The 18498-nt window shown below is 52.2% G+C and overlaps 1 protein-coding gene across 2 annotated transcripts in view; it reads left to right on the top strand.

Moving 5' to 3' along the window:
* Positions 1–18498, top strand: part of NFIC (nuclear factor I/C (CCAAT-binding transcription factor)) — an 80558-nt gene that overhangs the window by 42173 nt on the left and 19887 nt on the right. For both annotated transcript variants that reach the window (XM_006897903.1, XM_006897902.1), the window contains exons 3-6: positions 5405–5476; positions 9545–9619; positions 10107–10230; positions 11033–11157. In XM_006897903.1, the coding sequence (XP_006897965.1) occupies positions 5405–5476; positions 9545–9619; positions 10107–10230; positions 11033–11157 (396 nt within the window). The remainder of the gene's footprint in view (positions 1–5404; positions 5477–9544; positions 9620–10106; positions 10231–11032; positions 11158–18498) is intronic.

Raw genomic sequence — 18498 nt, 5'->3', positions numbered from 1 at the left:
CAGTGCTCTTCCCCGGCACACAGCTCAAAGGCATCAGTTATTCTATCCTTATTCAATGTCCAGCTCTCAGATGCATAGCAAGACGACAGCCTATGGGGGAGCTCTGGTGGCCTAGTGGCAAGAAGCTGCACTGCAATCCTAGAGGCATGTGGTTCAAATCCACCAGATGCTCTGCTGGAGAAGGAGGGGCAATCTCTCTTCCTGTGCCAATCAGATCTGATTTGACGGTACACACACAGAAAAGACGACAGCCTGAATCATGCACACCTCAGTCCTCACGCCGACATCATTGCTCCTTAATAATTTAGACAAGTCCCTGACTGCACACGTTCTTGGTGCATTAAGTCTCCTGATTTCCAAACTGCTGGTGCCAATGGTGTTGACTGTGGATTCAAGAAAGATGAAGTAGTTGATGTCTCCACACTTTCTTCATCTGTCACGATACTGCCTATTGGTCCAGTGGTGAGAATTTGTCCTTTCTTGATGCTGAGACGCCATCCATGTGAAGGCCACAGTGTGTAATCTTCTGCAGCAAGCGCTTCAAGTCCTCCTCAGAGTTGTGTCATCTGCATACCAAAGGCTACTGAGGAGTCTTCCTCCTATCCTGATGCCACATTCTTCTGCAGAGAGTCTAACTTCTTGAATAATTTGCTCAGCAAACAGATTAAGTGGGTGTGGAGAAGGGAAACAACCCTGACACACACTTTTCCTAGTTTTTTTTTTAATTGATTTAAATGAAAGTTTACAGAGATTTAAGGTTTCCGTTCATTCATTGTTGCACTTTTCTCCCTGCCCACACCTTCCCCCCAAATTCACTCTTCTACTTGAAAAGTAAAAGAAAAATTCTTTCATTGTTATGCAACCCCACCCCCCAAGTCCACTCCACTGTGCAGCCTTCTTTCTGGACTCCTGTCATGACAGTAATTCCTAATCACATATCCCTTTTAAACAGTTCTCTCCCTTATCTGTTTCAATGCAGTATACATTATTTATCCCATCTTTCTCAGTCTCCCCCCAACCCCGATGTCAGTCCTGTTTTACAACAGTAGCACTATGCAGTATTTGTCCTTTTGTGACTGAGGTCTTTCATTCAGCATAATGTCTTCCAGGGTCACCCATTTTTAATACTATTGCATGAGTTCCTTGTTTTTCAATGCAGTATAGCATTCCATTGTGTGAATATACCACAGCTTCTCTATCCATGCGTTTGTTGATGGGCACTTTTCCTAATTTTTAACCATGTAGTGTTCCCTTGCTCTGGTCACATAGCAGCCTCCTGGTCTAGGTATAGGTTTCGCATGAGCACAGTCGAGTGCTCAGGGATTTCCGTTCTCAACGTCAGCCGTAACTTGTGATGGTCCGCACAGTCAGATACCTTTGCATAGGCGGTAAGTGCAAATCAGGCATCTTCTAGTATTCTCTGCACTCAGCCAGGATCCATCCTTCCTTGTTTGTTGTTATTGCTGTTGTGTGATGTCTAGTTGCCTCTGACTCATTGAGGCCCTATGAACAATAGCTCTGAACCCAGCCCTATCCTGAGCCAGTCTCACTGACTCTGAGACACCTAATCCCATCACTCTAGTTACTGTGTCAGTCCATCCCATCCAGAAAAGGAAATAAGTCAGTGGAGGTAAAACTTGCAGCCCGTTCTAGTCAAAGGCCTTCCCAAGTACTGGTTACTGGACGTGGACAGTTCTGTGCCGTAGCCTCGTTTCACCCCCGGGAGCCCCGGGTTCAGCCGTATGGTCACAAGCTGGAGGCAGGTGTGACTACCAGAATTGAGTGGGCGGCCAAGGGTGCTGCTCCTGCCTGCAGGGCACAGGATGGTCCCCCCAGGTCAGCAGAGCTGGGGTAGAGGAAGCCTGAGTTAAAGCAGCAGGATGAGCTTCCGCCAGGCTGGCTTCTAATCCCCACAGGCTCCATTTAACCTTTTAATGAGCCTTTGTTTCATGCTCTTAGATTTTCTCTTGAACCCTCACAGAGACCCTGGGGCCTGGCCATGCTAACCCACTTCACAGATTAGAAAGTAGAGGCTCCATACCTCACCTTGAAGCCATGGTCCTGACTCCAGGGGTACCCTGACCGCAGGGGTACCCTGACCCCAGGGGTGACCATGCATTGCCATTTCACGTATAATTGCATTATCACCTGTTTACACAAAACCACCGCTGATGGCTAGCAGCTCCCAGGGTGGACAGCGGCCTTCAGGAAGATGCAGTTTTCAGCCGAGGCTAGGCCACTGGCCAGCAGGCGGATGCAGACTCCCCCCGGGTTTTGCTGACGATTAAATTTGAGATGGCAGATAATTGCAGCATCAGGCTATTTTTAAATGACCATTTTACCCAATGCTCGTTTATGATTTAAAAGAACAAGAATGCCCAGGAGATTTGGAAAAACACCAGTTCTCTTACCCAGACAAAGGGCACCCACACCAACTGACCATAGCATCATACATGACGGCATGTGTCTGCGGACTGTCCTCCAGCCGAGGACGAGGCTGGGTGTCCACCCCCCAGCTCTCCCCACAGCCCTGGAAGCTCTGAAAAGCTGCCTGGTGTCGTCAGGTTGAATGGACTCACGGTGACCCCGTCCATGGGGTTCCCTCATGGAGCCCCTTGGTGGAGTTTTTGGCTGGAGATCGCCAGGCCTTTCTTCCATGGCACTTCTAGGTAATGTGAACGTCCAAGCTTTCCATGAGCTGCCATGCGCATGCGTGTGCCACCCCTGAAGTCCACAGACCGTCCCAGCCACTGTAGCACAACATGGAACGCAGTCAAAGGCTCACAGAACTAACACTGCCCTGTGTGCAAACGGCGTAACGCTACAGCTAGAAAAATCCCAAGGGAAAAAGAAATCCAAGTGTGGACTTGGTACCAAGCACCTTCCTCTTCTTACCTGACTCGGGCCACGCAGCAAACTGGGAGCTGAATTCAGTTATCTGCCTCATTATACAGATGAAGAAACCAAGGCTCACTTCTCACGAGCTGGCTTTAAGTGACCCGGCAAACCTAGGAAATGGGTGGGTGGTGGGTGTCGTTGTCATCTTGCAAATGAACAAACTGAGGCTCAAAAAAGCACAGCCGGCCCAAGAGCCTGGAGTGGACAGAGAAGAGGATCAGGACTCCAGACTCCAGGCTGGCCAGCGGGGCCCCAGGGCCCTGCTCTGAGCTGATACAGAGTTAACAAAGCCACAGACAACACCAGTAGTCAGGATATAGTATTAGTACCAACAACCCTGCGTGGTGGGTGTTTACTGCGAGCCAGGGACATCATTCTGGGCACCTCTTGCCCTTATTAGCATATTTCTTGAGGGAAGAGCCTTCAAGGTCCAGCCTCAGGGCCTTTTCAGGGATGTTGTACCCATTCCACAGGTGAAGAGGAGGAGGCAGGGTGAAGGAGGCACGGTGAGAGCTGAGGCCAACCAACCAAACCACTGCGGGGGCCTGGCACATAGTAGGTGCTCAGGAAACACCCGCTGCTTCTTGGTCCTCCCATCTGTCCACCCTGAGGAAGTGCCCTAGTGCCCTTTGTAACCATGTTCCGGAAGAGGGTCCTGTGCCCGCGGCCTGGAGCCCGAGCGGCTGGCTGCCTGACCTGGGCCTTTCCCAATGGAGTGGCCACCATGCCCAGACACTCAGCTGTCCAAGCGGGACTGGCCAGCTCTGAAGGGCACTGGTGCCCAGACCAGGAGTGCCCACAGGGTACTGGGCCAAGCCGGGCATGCTCCTCTCGGCCACTACCCAGCCCTGCTCAGCTCAGCCAGCCCTGCTGGGCTGGGCGAGGAACCACAGCCCCACTGTGCCATCAGGGACCAGGAAACTGAGGCACAGAGTGTAGCCTGGTGCCGATTCCCATACCATCGGGGAGGTGGGCAGCGGGTCCCCACATGTGGGGTGTGCAGGTGCAAAGCCACCAGCTTGGTGCCATGTGAACATGATAATCCTGAGAGCTCTTCAGAAGACGGTGTTGAGAGGGTCTCATCGCAGCCCTGTGGGGCGACCACTATTGTCAAGCCCATTTTACAGATGAAGAAACTGAGTCCTGGCCCAGGCTCAGCGAGTCTGGGAGCTGCAAAGCCAGATCCGAACTCAGGCATCTGATCCCAGAGGCTCTGGGGCTGTGGAGGGACTCTGGGTCATGCACAGAGCCCACGAAGGGGCGGATAAATGGGCAGAGTGGTGCCTGCGCCGTTCTCATCATCCTCGCCCTCACTTGTGCTTGCCTGGAAAATGGGAACAGCAGCTGCGCCAAACGCGAGGCTTGTTTTGTTGGTTGTGGAGGGGCTGGCTGGCCGGCCTTCACTGTGTGTGACGGGATGAACCCTTGCTGGCCCTCCGCCATCTCCATGCGCACTGGGCGGGCAGGGCTCCTTGTCATGATTCGGTGCTGGCCCATTTTGAGGAGGAGAAAGCTGAGGCTCGCTCCTTATCTGAGGTCACACGGATTTCACCATGACTTAGGAGGTCTGATTCTCTTTGCCCTTGGAAGATGACCATGGGACACACAGTGTGGAGGTTGGGGGGTTTCTACCCAGCAGCCTGGCCCTGCCCCCCCGAGCCCAGGGTGGAGGAGGGGGCTGCGGAGGGCCCGGCCCCGCCCCCTCCATCCTGGCTGCTGCAGCCGATAACGCTGAGCTCAGCGTCTGTCTGCTTCTCCGACCGCCAAGGAGTCTGATTATTTTTAGATAAGATGCAAGGGCGGGCGCCGCATGGGGGGGAGCCCTGTGCCAGGCAGGCAGGCGGGGGTCGCAGCTGCACCCTTGAGTGGACTCAGGATGCCACACCAAGGGCTGGGGGGGGGCGGTGTGGGCCCGAGGGGAGGGGCCCTGGGGTGCAAGCACTCACCTGCCTGGTCCTTCTCTCCCCATGAGGTGGCTGTGATGGCAGCCCCTCCCGCCCAGGGTGACAGCACCCAGTCTCCCCATTTCACAGATGGGCAAGTAGAGACTCAGAGGTGGGAAGTGGCTTGCCCAAGGTTACCCAGTCTGGGTCCCAACTCTTGGGCCTGAGCGTTTCCCATGACTAATAGGAAGGTTGCCGGTGCACATGGGTGTGCCCCATGAGGCCATGTGTGTTCACCTATCAGCAGGTGTGCACATACACGCTGGGGCCCGTGACCTTACCCCAGCCCACCTCCTGGGCCATGGCTTGTCCACCAACACTGATGCTTCTGTCTCCTCTGAGAGCCCTGATGGCACAGATTAAGTATCAGGCTGCAAACAGAGAGGTTGGTGGTTCAAACCCAGCAGCGACTCCCAGAAGAAAGGCCTGGCCATTAAGTTCCGTAAACACTGCTGTGCAGGAAACCCCGTGGGCAGCTCTGCTGTGTTACGTGGGATCTTTACGAGTTACGTGGAGTCTTCTCCCGACTGCCTGTCACCACCTCTTCCCTCTTCTCTTTGCAGACTCTGAGCAGGGCGGCAGCCCCCGCACGGGCATGGGCTCAGACCAGGAGGACAGCAAGCCCATCACACTGGGTGAGTCTGGGGAAGGACCAGGGGCAGGGGCGCAGCCTCCTCCCTTTTTTTTTTTTTAAAGCAAACCTGGCTCCCGCCAGGCCCTGTGGGAATATGTAGTGAATTTCTCTAGTTCATAGAACTTGCTGATGCTCCCATTGTAGAGATGAGGAGACTGAGGCTCAGGGGCTTTTCTGGGTGGAGCTGGGGTTTGAAAAGCGAGCTCCCAGGGAGAGCTTCTCAGGAGTCACCCCGCAGGTCCCAGAGGATGCTGGATGGCAGAGAGACTGCGGTTCGGGCAGCAGGTGGGAGGATGTTCCTGGAGCACAGGAAGGGCAGAGATGTGCAGCTCAGACCACACCTCTCCCTGGTCCAGCATCAGCATCCCCCCTAGACCTGTGTGGTGGCCTTCACCTGGTCTCATCTCCCCACCTCCACCATGTCCTCCTCACCACAGCCAGAGGGCGCCCGGGAGCCCCTGAGTCTGGGTTCAATCTTCTGCCCTGTCATCCAAGGCTCCTCCCTGCCTGGGTCCCCAGTCCCTCCCCTCCTCCTCGTTCTCACTCTGTTCCTCCCACTGCCAGGCCAGTCCTGCCCCAGGGCCTTTGCATGGGCTGTACCTTTGGCCTGTTCCTGCTTGTTACCTCTCCAGATCAGCCCCGGTCTCAGATCAGATGCCCGTTTCAAGGACGGCACAGCACAGGGAAGCCCAGGCTGCACTGCAGGGCAGTCACCTGTTTTCCTTTCAGCCTGTGGGTTTGCTCTGCTGGTGCCCCTCCCTCCGTGTGGATGGAGCTCCTGGAGGGCAGGGATTGTCTGTGTCATTGCTGTGTTCTTGGCATCTCCACTCCACTCTGTTACGACTTGTGTGTGGGGTGTGAACTCCTTAAATGTTTACAGGAAGAAAGGGAGAGGGAAAGGTTAAGGCAGAGAGAAGAGAGAGGTCAGGGGGAAGGAGGAGGAGAGATAAAAAAGGAAGAAAAAGCGAGTGAGGGAGGACAGCCTGTTGGAAGGAGGCCGGATGGTTCCAGAAGCTTTCCTGGCCCCCGCTGATGCATCCGTCCTGCTGTCTGTGACCTGAGTCTTCCCTGAGTCCCCGGCACCGCCCTCCAAGCCAGATGTTTGGGGGGAGGTGGGGGCAGCGTCTGCACTGGGCCTGGCCCTGCGGGGTGTGTGGGCGGCTGGCCAGAGGAAGCCAGGGAGTCCCCGAGATGGAGCACAAACAGGAAGCCCCGGCGGGGAGGGCGCGGGGCTGCTGACTCCAGCCGGCCAGCTGGGGCTGCAGGAAATGGCCATTGCCACTTCCCCTGGATGCTGGGGGCCACCGCCCTGTCGTCCCAGGCATGTGGTGGCCCTGAGCCTCCCCGCACCGGGTCAAGCACATGGCAGTTGCTCAATAAGCAGTGTGCACATGAAAACCCCAAGTGGGGAGACTTTGGTTCCTGGACAGCTGGGGACATTGTGGGGGTGGGGGTCACTGCCAGATGCCTGCAGCCCGTGCTGCCCCCTGGGGGCCGGCAGAGGAACTGCTCTCCCCTCCGCTGGGTGTCCATTGTAGGCTCCAGCCACCCCCACCTCAAAACCCTCTGACCCCCTCTCCCCAGCCACCTGCAGCAGTGACTCAGCAAATGCACTGCAGCCTCAGGGCCTTTGCATGTGTGCTTCTGCTCCCGGGAACACCGTGTCCTATAGGGAGGTGGCAAAACTTGGTGTAGATTTTTGTCAGGGCCTTTCTCAACCACTGCCAACCTGAACCCAGAAAGTCAGGTGTGCTGCTGGGGAGTCAGGCTGACTCGTGGCTGCCCCAGGTGTTCCCGAGAACTCCACAGGCTTTCTTAATTGTCATCGTTAAGGAAGAAGTCCATCCCTGGGCAGCACAGTTAAGCACTCCACGACCAGCTGACAGGCCATTTGTCTGAACCCACCCAGAGGAGGCCAGACATAGAGGCCTGGTGACCCACTTCCAGTAGGCTGGCACGGAGCACAGTCCACTCTGCAGAGACAGGGTCACCCAGATGTAGAATTGACCCGACAGCAAAGAGTGACAGTCTTCAAGATTGCCAGGCCTTTCTTCCGTTACTGCAGGGTAGTTCAGACACACTCTTTGGGTTAGTAGCGTTGAGTGCCCGTGATTTGCAGAGCCGAGGCAGGCAGGGACCCTCCTTCCTTATCGGTTGTGTGCTTTATCGCTTTGCGTCCTCCATCTCTGCTGGGCTCACGTCCATGGTTGCTGTCCCTGCGTCCATCTGCCTCATTGAGGGTCTTCTCCACCGCCGACCCTCTACAGTGCCCTGCGTCATGACACCCCCTGACTACGTGCCCAAGCTGGGGGAGATGCCGTTGCACCATCCTTGCGCCTATGAAGCACCCTGGTTCCACTTCCTCTGTGACACACTGTTCCTCTTGGCTGTCCATGGGATGGACAGTACTCACTGCCAGCACCATGGTTCAAAGGCATCGCTGCTTCTTCCGTCTTCCTTATTCACTGTCCAGTTTTCACATCCATATGAAGCAATGGAAAATGCCAGAGTCCGGGTCTTTAAAACAGCTTTTCAGAAAGCCGTATGTACGGCCCAGGACCCCTTTACCATTTCTGTTGTTCTGTGCTGCTGGGTTAACTTCAATGCATAGTGACCCTGTGAACAACAATCTGAGCTTTGCCCTGTCCTGAACCACCCCAACAATCTCCGTCGTCAGGCTCAAGGCCTTGGTGGCAATCACGGTGTCACCCCCCCTCATTGAGGGGGCTTCCTCTCTTTCCCTGACCCTCCAGTCTTCCCATCATGATGCCTTTTTCTAAGGACCAGCCTCCTCCTGACCACATGCCCAAGATCTGTGGGGCCAGGTGTTACCACCTTACCTGTAAGGAGCACTGTGGTTGCACTTCCTCCGAGATAGATTTAGATACTCAGCACTCTCCTCCACTACCTCAGTCTGCTGTGGTGCACCATCACGTTGCCTGTGGTTCATAGAAAACCTGCGACAGCTCTGAAGCCTGCCCTGTCCTGCGCCAGTCTCACTGACTCAGACACACCTACTCCCATTGCCCCAGTCACTGTATCAGTTCATCTCATCTGGGGCCTTCCGCTCCTGTGCTATCCTTCCACTCTTCCAAGCATGATGTCCTTCTCCAAGGACTGGTCCCTCCCAGCCACCACACCTCAACTATGTCTGTGTAAATGCCACCCTCCCTAAGTCCTCTGGAGACAGTAGCTTCCCCCTTCCTTCCAGGCACCCAACCCCCTCCCCTCTTGCCACCAAAGCCTCTCCTCACATTGACTTGTAGGTCCTGGGGAATCCAATACAGAGCCCTCGAGAGCAGACACTTGGCCTACCCTGCCCCTTTGTCCTCAGGATTGACATGCTCAGTAAATGTTTGCTGAGGGGGTGGATACCACAGGTCCCTTCCAGGTGGCTGAGATGGGCCAGGGCTGCGAGCCTCTCCTCCTTGCAGGCTCCAAGTCTATGAAATAGTCCAAACCTCACAGCTCAGAGGAGGGTCCTTCCTTTGACCTAGGCCAGGCTGCTTCTGGGGCCAGCAGCCAGTCAGCCCCACAGTGTACATGTCCTGCTTGCTGCAGCACAGACATGCAGCAGACAGTGGGGAGTGGGGGACGGGCAGTCCCGTGAGGGGAGGAAAGCAAGGGCACAGCCCCTACCCCACCATGATGAGCATCTTGGTCCCTGAGTTGGAACTTAGGGCAGATCCAGGCTCAGGAGGGAAAGCCTAAGTTGACACACTGCACAGGGGTCAGAGTCTAAATCTGCATGTGGATTGATGGGCTGTGTGCTCCCGTAGCCTGGCACAGTGTCGGGACAAGCACCCACCATGGGGGCCTTTGGGGAAAGGACCTAGGGGGTCATTGCCGTCAGAATGACTAAGGGACACTCAGAGAAAAACTCCCCTCCGGCCATACAAGGAAAGGCCTTCCCACTACTGAGGGTCTTCCTCTACTGAGGGTCTTGCCCGCCTGTGACCTGCACACAGGTGGGCAGAGTGAGTGACACAGCCAAGTTGTGTCAGCCCTGGGGTCTGGGTGTCTGGCGGGAAGCTGACCAGCCTACTGACCCCCCTGTCTCCCCTTTCAGACACGACTGATTTCCAGGAGAGCTTCGTCACCTCGGGAGTGTTCAGTGTCACGGAGCTTATCCAGGTGTCCCGGAGTGAGTGTCCTGTCTGTGTCCTGCGGAAGGGGGAGGAAATGGGGAGGGGAGGCCAGCAGAGAAGAGGAGGGGCCTTCATGAAGCCCCCAGAGAGCACCATGCCCTTTCCTTTGCCTCTTCCCCCTCCACACTCCCAGATATCTCTGTTTTAAGTGCCACTCTAGGGAGTTCTGGACACTGTCCTGCCTTCTCCCTGGCATTACCCTGCCTGTCCTACCAGCAGAACCCGGCCCGAGGCAGCCAGAATCATGGCCTTCAGCTCTGGCTACACTTCTGCCTCGCTGTGCGACCTTGGCCTCTCTTGATGGCCTTGGCTTTCTGATGCATGGATTAAGGCCAGCCAGCTTGAGCCAAAATAGGAACAGGCTGGTCTGGGAAAGGGCTTCCCTCTGCCTGGCCAGATGGCTCTCCCTGCTCCTCCAGGAAAAACCCCAGCCTTGGGTCCAGCTCCCGCCCTCACTCTCCTCCTCCGTGTCACCCTCCACAGCACCCGTGGTGACTGGAACAGGACCTAACTTCTCCCTGGGGGAGCTGCAGGGACACCTAGCCTACGACCTGAACCCAGCCAGCACCGGCATGAGAAGAACGCTACCCAGCACCTCCTCCAGTGGGTACGTGCCCTGGTCCCCACCTCCGAGCATTCGGCAGCCCTCCAGCAGGGTCACCCATCTGCTTGAAATGCCTCCCTCCGCCTTCACAGTCCACCTGGCAAACTCCTATCCATCCATCTGACTCAAACCTACAGCCTTCAGGTGCATTCTGGCTTTTGGGTAGCACCCTAACCCTTAACCACTGCACAACCAGACCTCCTTCATAACCTGGCCCCCAGTGCCTCCTGTCAGCCTGGCTCTGTGGATGCTGGTTCCTGATGAGGTTATGCGGAGTGGCTGGGTGTAACTCAGCTTATCCACCTTCCCCGTTGTAAAACAGGTTTGGAAGCAGGAGTGGCATCCGCTTCCTAAGTCACATGCCTCTGGAAACTCTATGAACTTGGAAAAACAGCGGTAGCTATGGAAAGGCATTCGGTCTTTTGTTCATAGAGTCGCTATGACTTTTGCTCAGCTCGATGGCAATCAACAACAACCACAACCCCATAGGGTGTTCTGAGGATTCCAGTAGCCCAGGTGATTAGCCTCGTTGCCGGGTTTTAGTCTCCACCCTCGTGTTTTGCTGTATGATCTCGGCTCAGCCCTGCCCCTTCCCTGGCCTTAAGTGACCCTAAAGGAGCAATGCCAGCACTGGAACAGGTGTTAACTGAAAAACCCACTGGGCTCCCGCACTGTCTCGCGATACTGCCCTTCTGGTCCCGCCCCCTCGGCGCCGGAAATTAAAATGTCACCCCCTTTCCGGCCCCCGCGCGCCCCCCCCGTGTCCCTGAACTTGAACCTCTGCCCTCCTCCCTTTGTCCCTTAGGAGCAAGCGGCACAAATCGGGCTCGATGGAGGATGACGTGGACACGAGCCCAGGCGGCGATTACTACACCTCGCCCACTTCTCCCGCGAGTAATACCCGCAACTGGACGGAGGACATGGAAGGAGGTAGGGCGGGCGGCGGGGGCGGGGACGGCCTTCCGGGTCGGGGTGACTGCGGCTGGGACTACGTGTCCCGGCAGGAATTGCGCGAGCGCTAGGAAGCAGGAGGCCGGTCGGGAACCCAGGGGCCTCCTGGGAGTTGTAGTTTTATTACGTTGCCTTCGGCTCGAAGTAAACCCCCTCCCCGGGCACGCGTCCCTGGAGTTCTCGGTTCCGCTCAGAGTGAGCAGAGCGGATATGCTCCCTGCTCTGCCTTATCATATAATTTCTTTTTTTAAAAAAATTTATTACTTTTTGTGTGTGTGTACCGTCAAATCGAATCTGACAGGTGCAGGAGGAGATTGTCCCTCTTTCTCCAGCAGAGCATCTGGTGGATTTAAACCAATACCTCTGGGATTGCAGCGCAGCTTCACATAATTACTTTTTTTTTTTTTTTGAGAAACTAGTTGAATTTCACATAATTACTTTTAACTGCTCTAACCCCTTTATTCTCTTCTCTAGTAAAGGGTCCATAGAGATAGGATTCTCGTTAGGGTTTTTCTCTTTTGAGTTTCTTTTTTATAGGGTTTCCATTCCATGGAATCTATATGATTCCAATTCTGTAGGATCTCATGTCTCGTCTTCTTTCCGATAATTACTTTTATTTTTATTATTGAGAATATACAGAGTATATATTAATTTTGGCGCCTCCAATTAAGGTGGGCATTCTTTGAGTCGTGTGACAGTTCTCACCTCTTCTGAATTCTTCTCTCACTGCTCCTCAAATTTGCGAGCTAATCTTTAGAATTGCTTTTACCTATATGATTGCATACTCGGGCATACCCTTGCTATTGAAGGTCTGGCCCCAGACCACCAGAAGGAAGCCAGTTCCCTAGGCATAATAGAGTGATGTTTATGCAGTTTTGTAGGCTATTAAATGTACAATCCACTCAGCTTAACGCTACTCAGTCAGAACCCGCTCGTAGCTGATCCTCCAGCAGGCTTTCAGAGCGTGTAAATCGCACTGGAGATTTTCCATCTGCTTTCTGGGAGCAGCTGCTGGGTTTGAACCACCCACCTTTGTGATAGCAGCATAACTCCCTGCTCATTAGGTCAGCAAGCTTCTTAAGTGTGTGATAACATTGTCAAAAGGTCTGAAATATCACAGGAATGGCTAAGAAGTAATGTGAAGGCATGAAATGAACACGTGGTGTTGCAAAGAGGACACCAATAGACTTGTTCAAGGTGTGCTTGCTACAGGCCTTCAGTTTGTGAAAATTGCAGTATCTGCAAAGCACAATGGAGGAAAGCGCAAGAAAAAAGTGCGCCTGTAGATCTTAAAAGAAAGCAGTGCTCCGGGCCGCCCTTGTGTAATCATCGTGTGTACTTAAATGATGTGAAACTAATCTGTTTAGTTTCAGAATATTTCAGAGATCATTTTGATTTAAGTCTTAGAACTTATCTCAGCATGTTCAGATATCCCTCCACTTCAGCGGCCCCAGGAAATCTTAATTCCTTGAAAAATTTTAAATTTTTTTAAAAAATAAATTTATTTATTTATTTTTCATGTCAATGAACATCTACAGAGATTTCTGGAATTCCATTCATTCATTGTTGCACCCAAAATTTTAAATTTCTGTCCTACATTTCCCCCCCCTTTGAGCAGAACCTTGTGCCTTTTCTTGTTTGTCCATTTTCTGAAAGAATAGTCCTGAGAAGTTGTTGTTTATTTGGATTTTATTCTTAAGTTTTGGGAGTTTTAACAATGACATTTTTGATGGCATTCATTCACAATTTATACATGACTGAATGACACTGGTGACTTAGATTCTTTTTTTTTTTAAATTAATTTTAATGAAAGTTTACAGAGACTTAGGGTTTCCATTCATTCATTGTTACACTTTTCTCCCTGCCCACTCCTGCCCCCCCTTTACCCCAATTCACTCTTCCCCTTGAAAAAATAAAGGAAAAACTCTTTCATTGTTATGCAGTCCCTCCCCTCAATTCCACTCCACTGTGCAGCCTTCATTCTAGACTCATATCATGACAATAATGCACAATCATATATCCTTTTTAAACTGTTCTCTCCCTCATCTGTTTCAGTGCAGTATACATCACTCCTCCCCTCCTTCTCTGTCTTTCCTCAACCCCAATGTCAGTCCTGTTTTACAACAGTGGCCTTATGCAATATTTGTCCTTTTGTGACTGGATCACCCATTTTGAATAACATTTCATGAGTTTCTTGTTGTTCAATGCAGCATAGTATTCCACTGTGTGAATACATCACCGCCTCTCTAACCATTCGTTTGTTGATGGGCACTTAGGTTGTTTCCAACTCCTTGCTATTGTGAACAAAGCTGCAATAAACATGGGTGTGCATATATCTGCTTGGGTAGCGGTTCTGGTGTCTTTAGGGTAAATTCCCAGTAGTGGAATTGCTGGCTCAAATGGTATCTCTATTTGCAACTTTTTGAGAAAGCGCCATACAGCCTTCCATAGTGGTTGCACTATTTTACACTCCCACCAATAGCAAATAAGGGTTCCAATTTCTCCGCAGCCTCGCCAGCATTTGATGTTTGCTGTTCTGATACATTTTGCTATTCTGACCTCGGTGAGATGACATCGCATAGCTGTTTTGTGGTGACTTAGGTTCTTGACACCGTATCAGCATCCTCGCTGCCCATTTCTATGGTTCCTCCAGCGGAAGTTCAGACGCTCTCACCCAAGAGTTCTTTTCTGTGCAGTAGATGAACTATTACCGTTTTCACATGCATGGAAAATTCTTTGTAAGACTGCTGTGTTTGTAAGACGGCAGATTTTCATTGTTAGTTGGACTGAATGGTTTTTTAGTGCAATACTGTCTTCATGGGATCGTTTTGGTTCAAGGTCTGAGATTACTTCCAGAGGTTAGATTTGGTGCTTCGTGCACCCCAGTGGATCCAGGGAGTCTGGCTTCCATGCACGAATGCGGTTCTATTCCACACTTTCCCGGGGATTTTGTTACTGCTCTGTAGAGGCATCAGGCCCCCAGGGGTCTCCCTTAGTTGTCACCTGAGCGCCTTCTCCAGCTTCACTTCTTTGAGGTCCCCATCACTGCGATGTTTCTCATCCAAAAGTCCACTTCTGCTTGAATCTCATCTGTCTGGCAGGCGGGCACCTGTGACGTCCACAGGACGGTGGGCTTGAGGGCCTGCCGGCTTGTGTTTCTGTGAGGAGGGCGCCCCAGACACTCATGAACTGTCCAGCACGTCTGTGCCCCCATGTACCCCCAGGGTCAGGAGCACGGCTCTCTTGTCCAGCCCCTGGGGTTCACCCCCACAGCACAGCCCATGCTTAGGGCCCAGGGACTCTGCGGCCAGGCTGCCTGCATTCATATCCGGCTGGTGAAGCTTCCAGGTGACCCTACTTTTCTCCATCCCTCCGTTTTTCCATCTGCAGAATGGGGAGTTAGTTCCTCTCCTGCTTATCTTGTAGGGTTGCCGTGAGGGTTTGATTAGTTCGTCCGTCTCCTGTTCCCAAAATAGAACTGATCCGTATTGCTTGCTGTTTGCAGACTGCAGGCTGGCCCCCAACTTGTGACGACTCCACGCGCGGTGGTCCCGCACCATCTCCACAGTAACGTGTGGAGCACATCATTGTGAACCGGAAGTATTCTGGTTGTGACTTTGTGGATTTTGTTGCTGAGAATGTACCCAGCAGAATCCGCTTCTGCCCAACCCTTTCTCCGTTCAGCGATCCTCTTTAAGGTGTACACCTTCTGTCCCTCCTTGTCAGAAGTGTCCTTCTCCTAAGATATTCCCCCCCCACCCCGGTTTCCTATCTAGTCTTAAGAGTTGCCGTTGCCAGGTCAAACCTAGAGAGATCGTAAACGTTCACAGTGCTCAGGGCAGGCATTCTTTAATGTTGTCATCGTCGTTGTTGTGTGCCAGCAAGTCAGCTCTGACTCGTAGCAGCCCTGGAAATAACAGGTAAAAATCTTCCCTGGTAATTATGTTCGCCTGTTGTTTGACCTTTAAGAACACTTTAGGGGATATTTTTTTTTTGTTTAAAATTTCTAGATTATTTCAGGATAGTAGTTTTAGGAGTCCACTTAGCCTCCCTGGCTACAGAAATTCTGGATTCTCTTGAGAACTTTAGATTCTGTCCACCATGTCCCCCCTTTTGGTCAGGATTCTTTGGAACAAACTTTCTCAAGATGTTCAGTAGTGGTGGGCAGGCAGCGTCTGTTTCATCTGGTCTCTGCAGTTGTCCTCAGAGGCAGTGGTCACACATTTCGTTTTCTGTTCCTTCTCCTGACTTGCCTTCCATGGGGTTTGCATGGTCTGATTTTCGGCAGTAGATTACCAGACCTTTCTTCCTACTTTGGTCTGGAAGTCCTGCTGAAACCTGGTTAACATCTTAGCAACATCCAGCCTCGTTACAGATGGGTGGTGACTACGCGTGAGGTGCAACTGGCCAGAAACTGGACCTGGGTGTCTCCCAGGCAGGGCGAGAATTCTCCCGCTGAGCCACCGTCCAGAGCTCAAGCCGCCCTGAGCCCCCAGTTCCTGCTGGCACGGCTTGTCTTCTGCTCCTCACTGACCCGCACGGTCCTCCTCGGGCCCCCTTTCTTACAATGGTCCCACTGTACGAAGGGCTACACTAGCGAGATTCCTGAGAAGTGAAGTACCATCGCAGCTGAGAAAGCAGCACATGCTTCCCAGAGACCCGGGTTCAAATCCCAGCTCGGGGCTCCAAAAAAAAAAAAATCCCAGCTCGGCCGTTAATAACAAAGCCTGATCCTGCGCCATTGTCACACTGCAGCGCGGAGCCCGTCGATGGAGCTGCGGTGTCAGCCCTTCGCCTCAGGAGTCTTCCCCTCTTTTCTGACCCTCTATCTTATCCATTTTTAGCTAATGTTAGATGGACCTTGGCTGAAAGAAGAGAGTATTAGAGGAATGTCTATCTGTGTCTCATTGATTATGCAGAGGCGTGGGTCACAACAACCTGTGGCTGACTCTGAGAGGAACGGGAATTCCAGAACACTTGATTGTGCTCATGCAAAACCTGTACTTGGACTAGGAGGCAGTTGTCAGAACAGAGCAGGGAAACACTGCATGGTTCAAAACCGGGAAGGATGTATACCAGGGATGTGTCCTATCTCCATACCTTTCCAATCTACAGACAGAACAGATTATCTAGGAGGCTGGGGTCTATGAGGAAGAGTTTGCCATCAGGATTGGAGGAAGACTCATCATCAACCTGCATAATGCAGATGACACAACCCTGCTTGCTGAAACTGAGGGGGACCTGAAGCGCTTGCTGCAGAGGGTGGAGACTGCAGCCTTCAATATGGATGGAAGCTCAACATCAAGCAAACAAAGATTCTCACCACTGGGTCAATTGGCAGCATCAGTATGGATGGTGACGAGACTGAGATCGTTAACAGCTTTAGTTTGTTTGCCTCCACAGTCAACACTCTTGGTAACAGCAGCCAGAAAATTAAAAGATGAATTGCACTGAGAAAGTCTGCTGTCAGAGACCTCTCCAAAATACTGAAGAGCAACGACGTCTGGAGACTAAGATGCACCTGATACAGGCCATAGTTTTTGCAATTACTTGCTGTCAGAAAGCTGGACAATGACTAGGGATGATAGAAGGAGAAGTGATGCCTTTGAGCTGTGGTGCTGGAGAAGAGTCTTGAATATACCATGGACGGATAGGAGAACAAACAGGTTCATCCTGAAGAGGGTGAGACCAGGCTGGTCCTTGGAGGCAAGGATTCTGAAGCTCCATCTGACATACTTTGGGCACGTTGCAAGTCCTTGGAGAGAGACATCATTCTTGGGAGGGTGGAGAGACAGCAGAAGAGAAGACCCTGGATGAGATTAATTGACTCAATGAGTGGGGTAATGGGGATAGGTGTGTCAGAAACAATAAGATTGACTCAGGATAGAGCAGGGTTCAGAACTTTTGTACAGAGGGTCGCTGTGAGTCACAAGCAGCTCGACAGCACATAACAACAACTTTTAAAAATCAGTTTAAAATCAGGAAAGGTGTGTATTAGGGTTGAATCTTTGCTCCCTATCTATAATGCCGAGCAAATAATTTGAGAAGCTGAACGCTGAAGAAGAATGTGTTATCAGGGTTGGAGGAGACTCATAAATAATCTTTGGTATCCAGATGACACAACTTTACTTGCTGAAAATTAGGAGGACTTGAAAAGCTTGTGCAGAAGATCAAAGACTATAGCCTTCAATGGGGATTGTATTTCAACATCAAGAAGACGAAAGTGCTCACCTGTGGACCAATAAGAAGTATCACAACAGATGGGAGCAAAGATTGGGCTTGTCAATGACGTCTCTTACGATGATCCACAGTCAACACCTTTGGTGTCAGCAGTGAGGCTATCAGGAGACATTGCCCTGGGAAATTGCACTGTCAGGGACCTCTCCAGAGTGCTGAGGGGCAATGATGGTAGCTTGAAGGCTCCTGATTCAGGTCATAATCTTTTCAGTCACTGGCTCTGCATCTGAGAGCTGGACAGTAAATAAGGATGACGGAAGAACTGATGCCTTTGAGCTGTGCAGTTGGAGAACAGTACTGAACATCGCGTGGACAGCCGAAGCCCCAGACAGATAATGTCTTGGAGAAGGTGCAGCCAGACTGCTTCTTGGAGGCAGATAGCGAAGCTTCATCTTACATTCTTCAGGCTTGTTGACAGGAGAGGCTGTTCCTTGGAGAGGGACATGATGCTTGGAAAGCTGGAGGCTCGTGAAAGACAGGAAGACCTTCAGTGAGATGAACTGACAGAGTGACTGTAGCAGTGGGCTCAGGTATATCAGAGATAAGAAGGATGGCACAGGATAGGACAGAGTTCAGATCTGTTCACAGAGTCGCTAAGGGTTGTGCTGGACTCAGTGGTCTCTACCAACAACAACACTTTACCTAGTGTGATGTCCTCCAGGAACTGGCCTTTCCTGGTAACAAGCCTCAGTGTATGAGACAACGTCAATACTTTCATTTCTGAGAGGTGCTCTTTGACAAGATCTGCTCAGGCTGTGTAACCTTGGGCAGGTGGCTTAACCTCTCTGAATCTCTGTTTCCTCATCTACAAATAGAGAATGGTAACAAGGATCCCGCTTGGCAGGAATGTGTGTAAAGAGCCCGGGAATATGCGTGTTTCTTATTCTGCATGTCTGTGTAAAGTTGTGATCGCCCTGAACGACGCACCTCCCCGCTGTGGACCGACGCACCTGCCCCCCCCATGGACCGACGCACCTGCCTCCCCCCACAGCCCGATGCACCTGCCCCCCGTGGACTGACACACCTGCTCCTCATGGACCAACACACCTGCCCCCTGTGGACCGACGCACCTGCTCCCCGTGG

This window comes from Elephantulus edwardii, unplaced genomic scaffold (assembly GCF_000299155.1).
Source record: "Elephantulus edwardii isolate Elephantulus edwardi_28Jun2011 unplaced genomic scaffold, EleEdw1.0 scaffold00217, whole genome shotgun sequence".
Classification (NCBI taxonomy): domain Eukaryota; kingdom Metazoa; phylum Chordata; class Mammalia; order Macroscelidea; family Macroscelididae; genus Elephantulus; species Elephantulus edwardii.
Note: the sequence above shows the minus strand (reverse complement) of the source record. Positions and strands in the feature narration are given on the sequence as shown.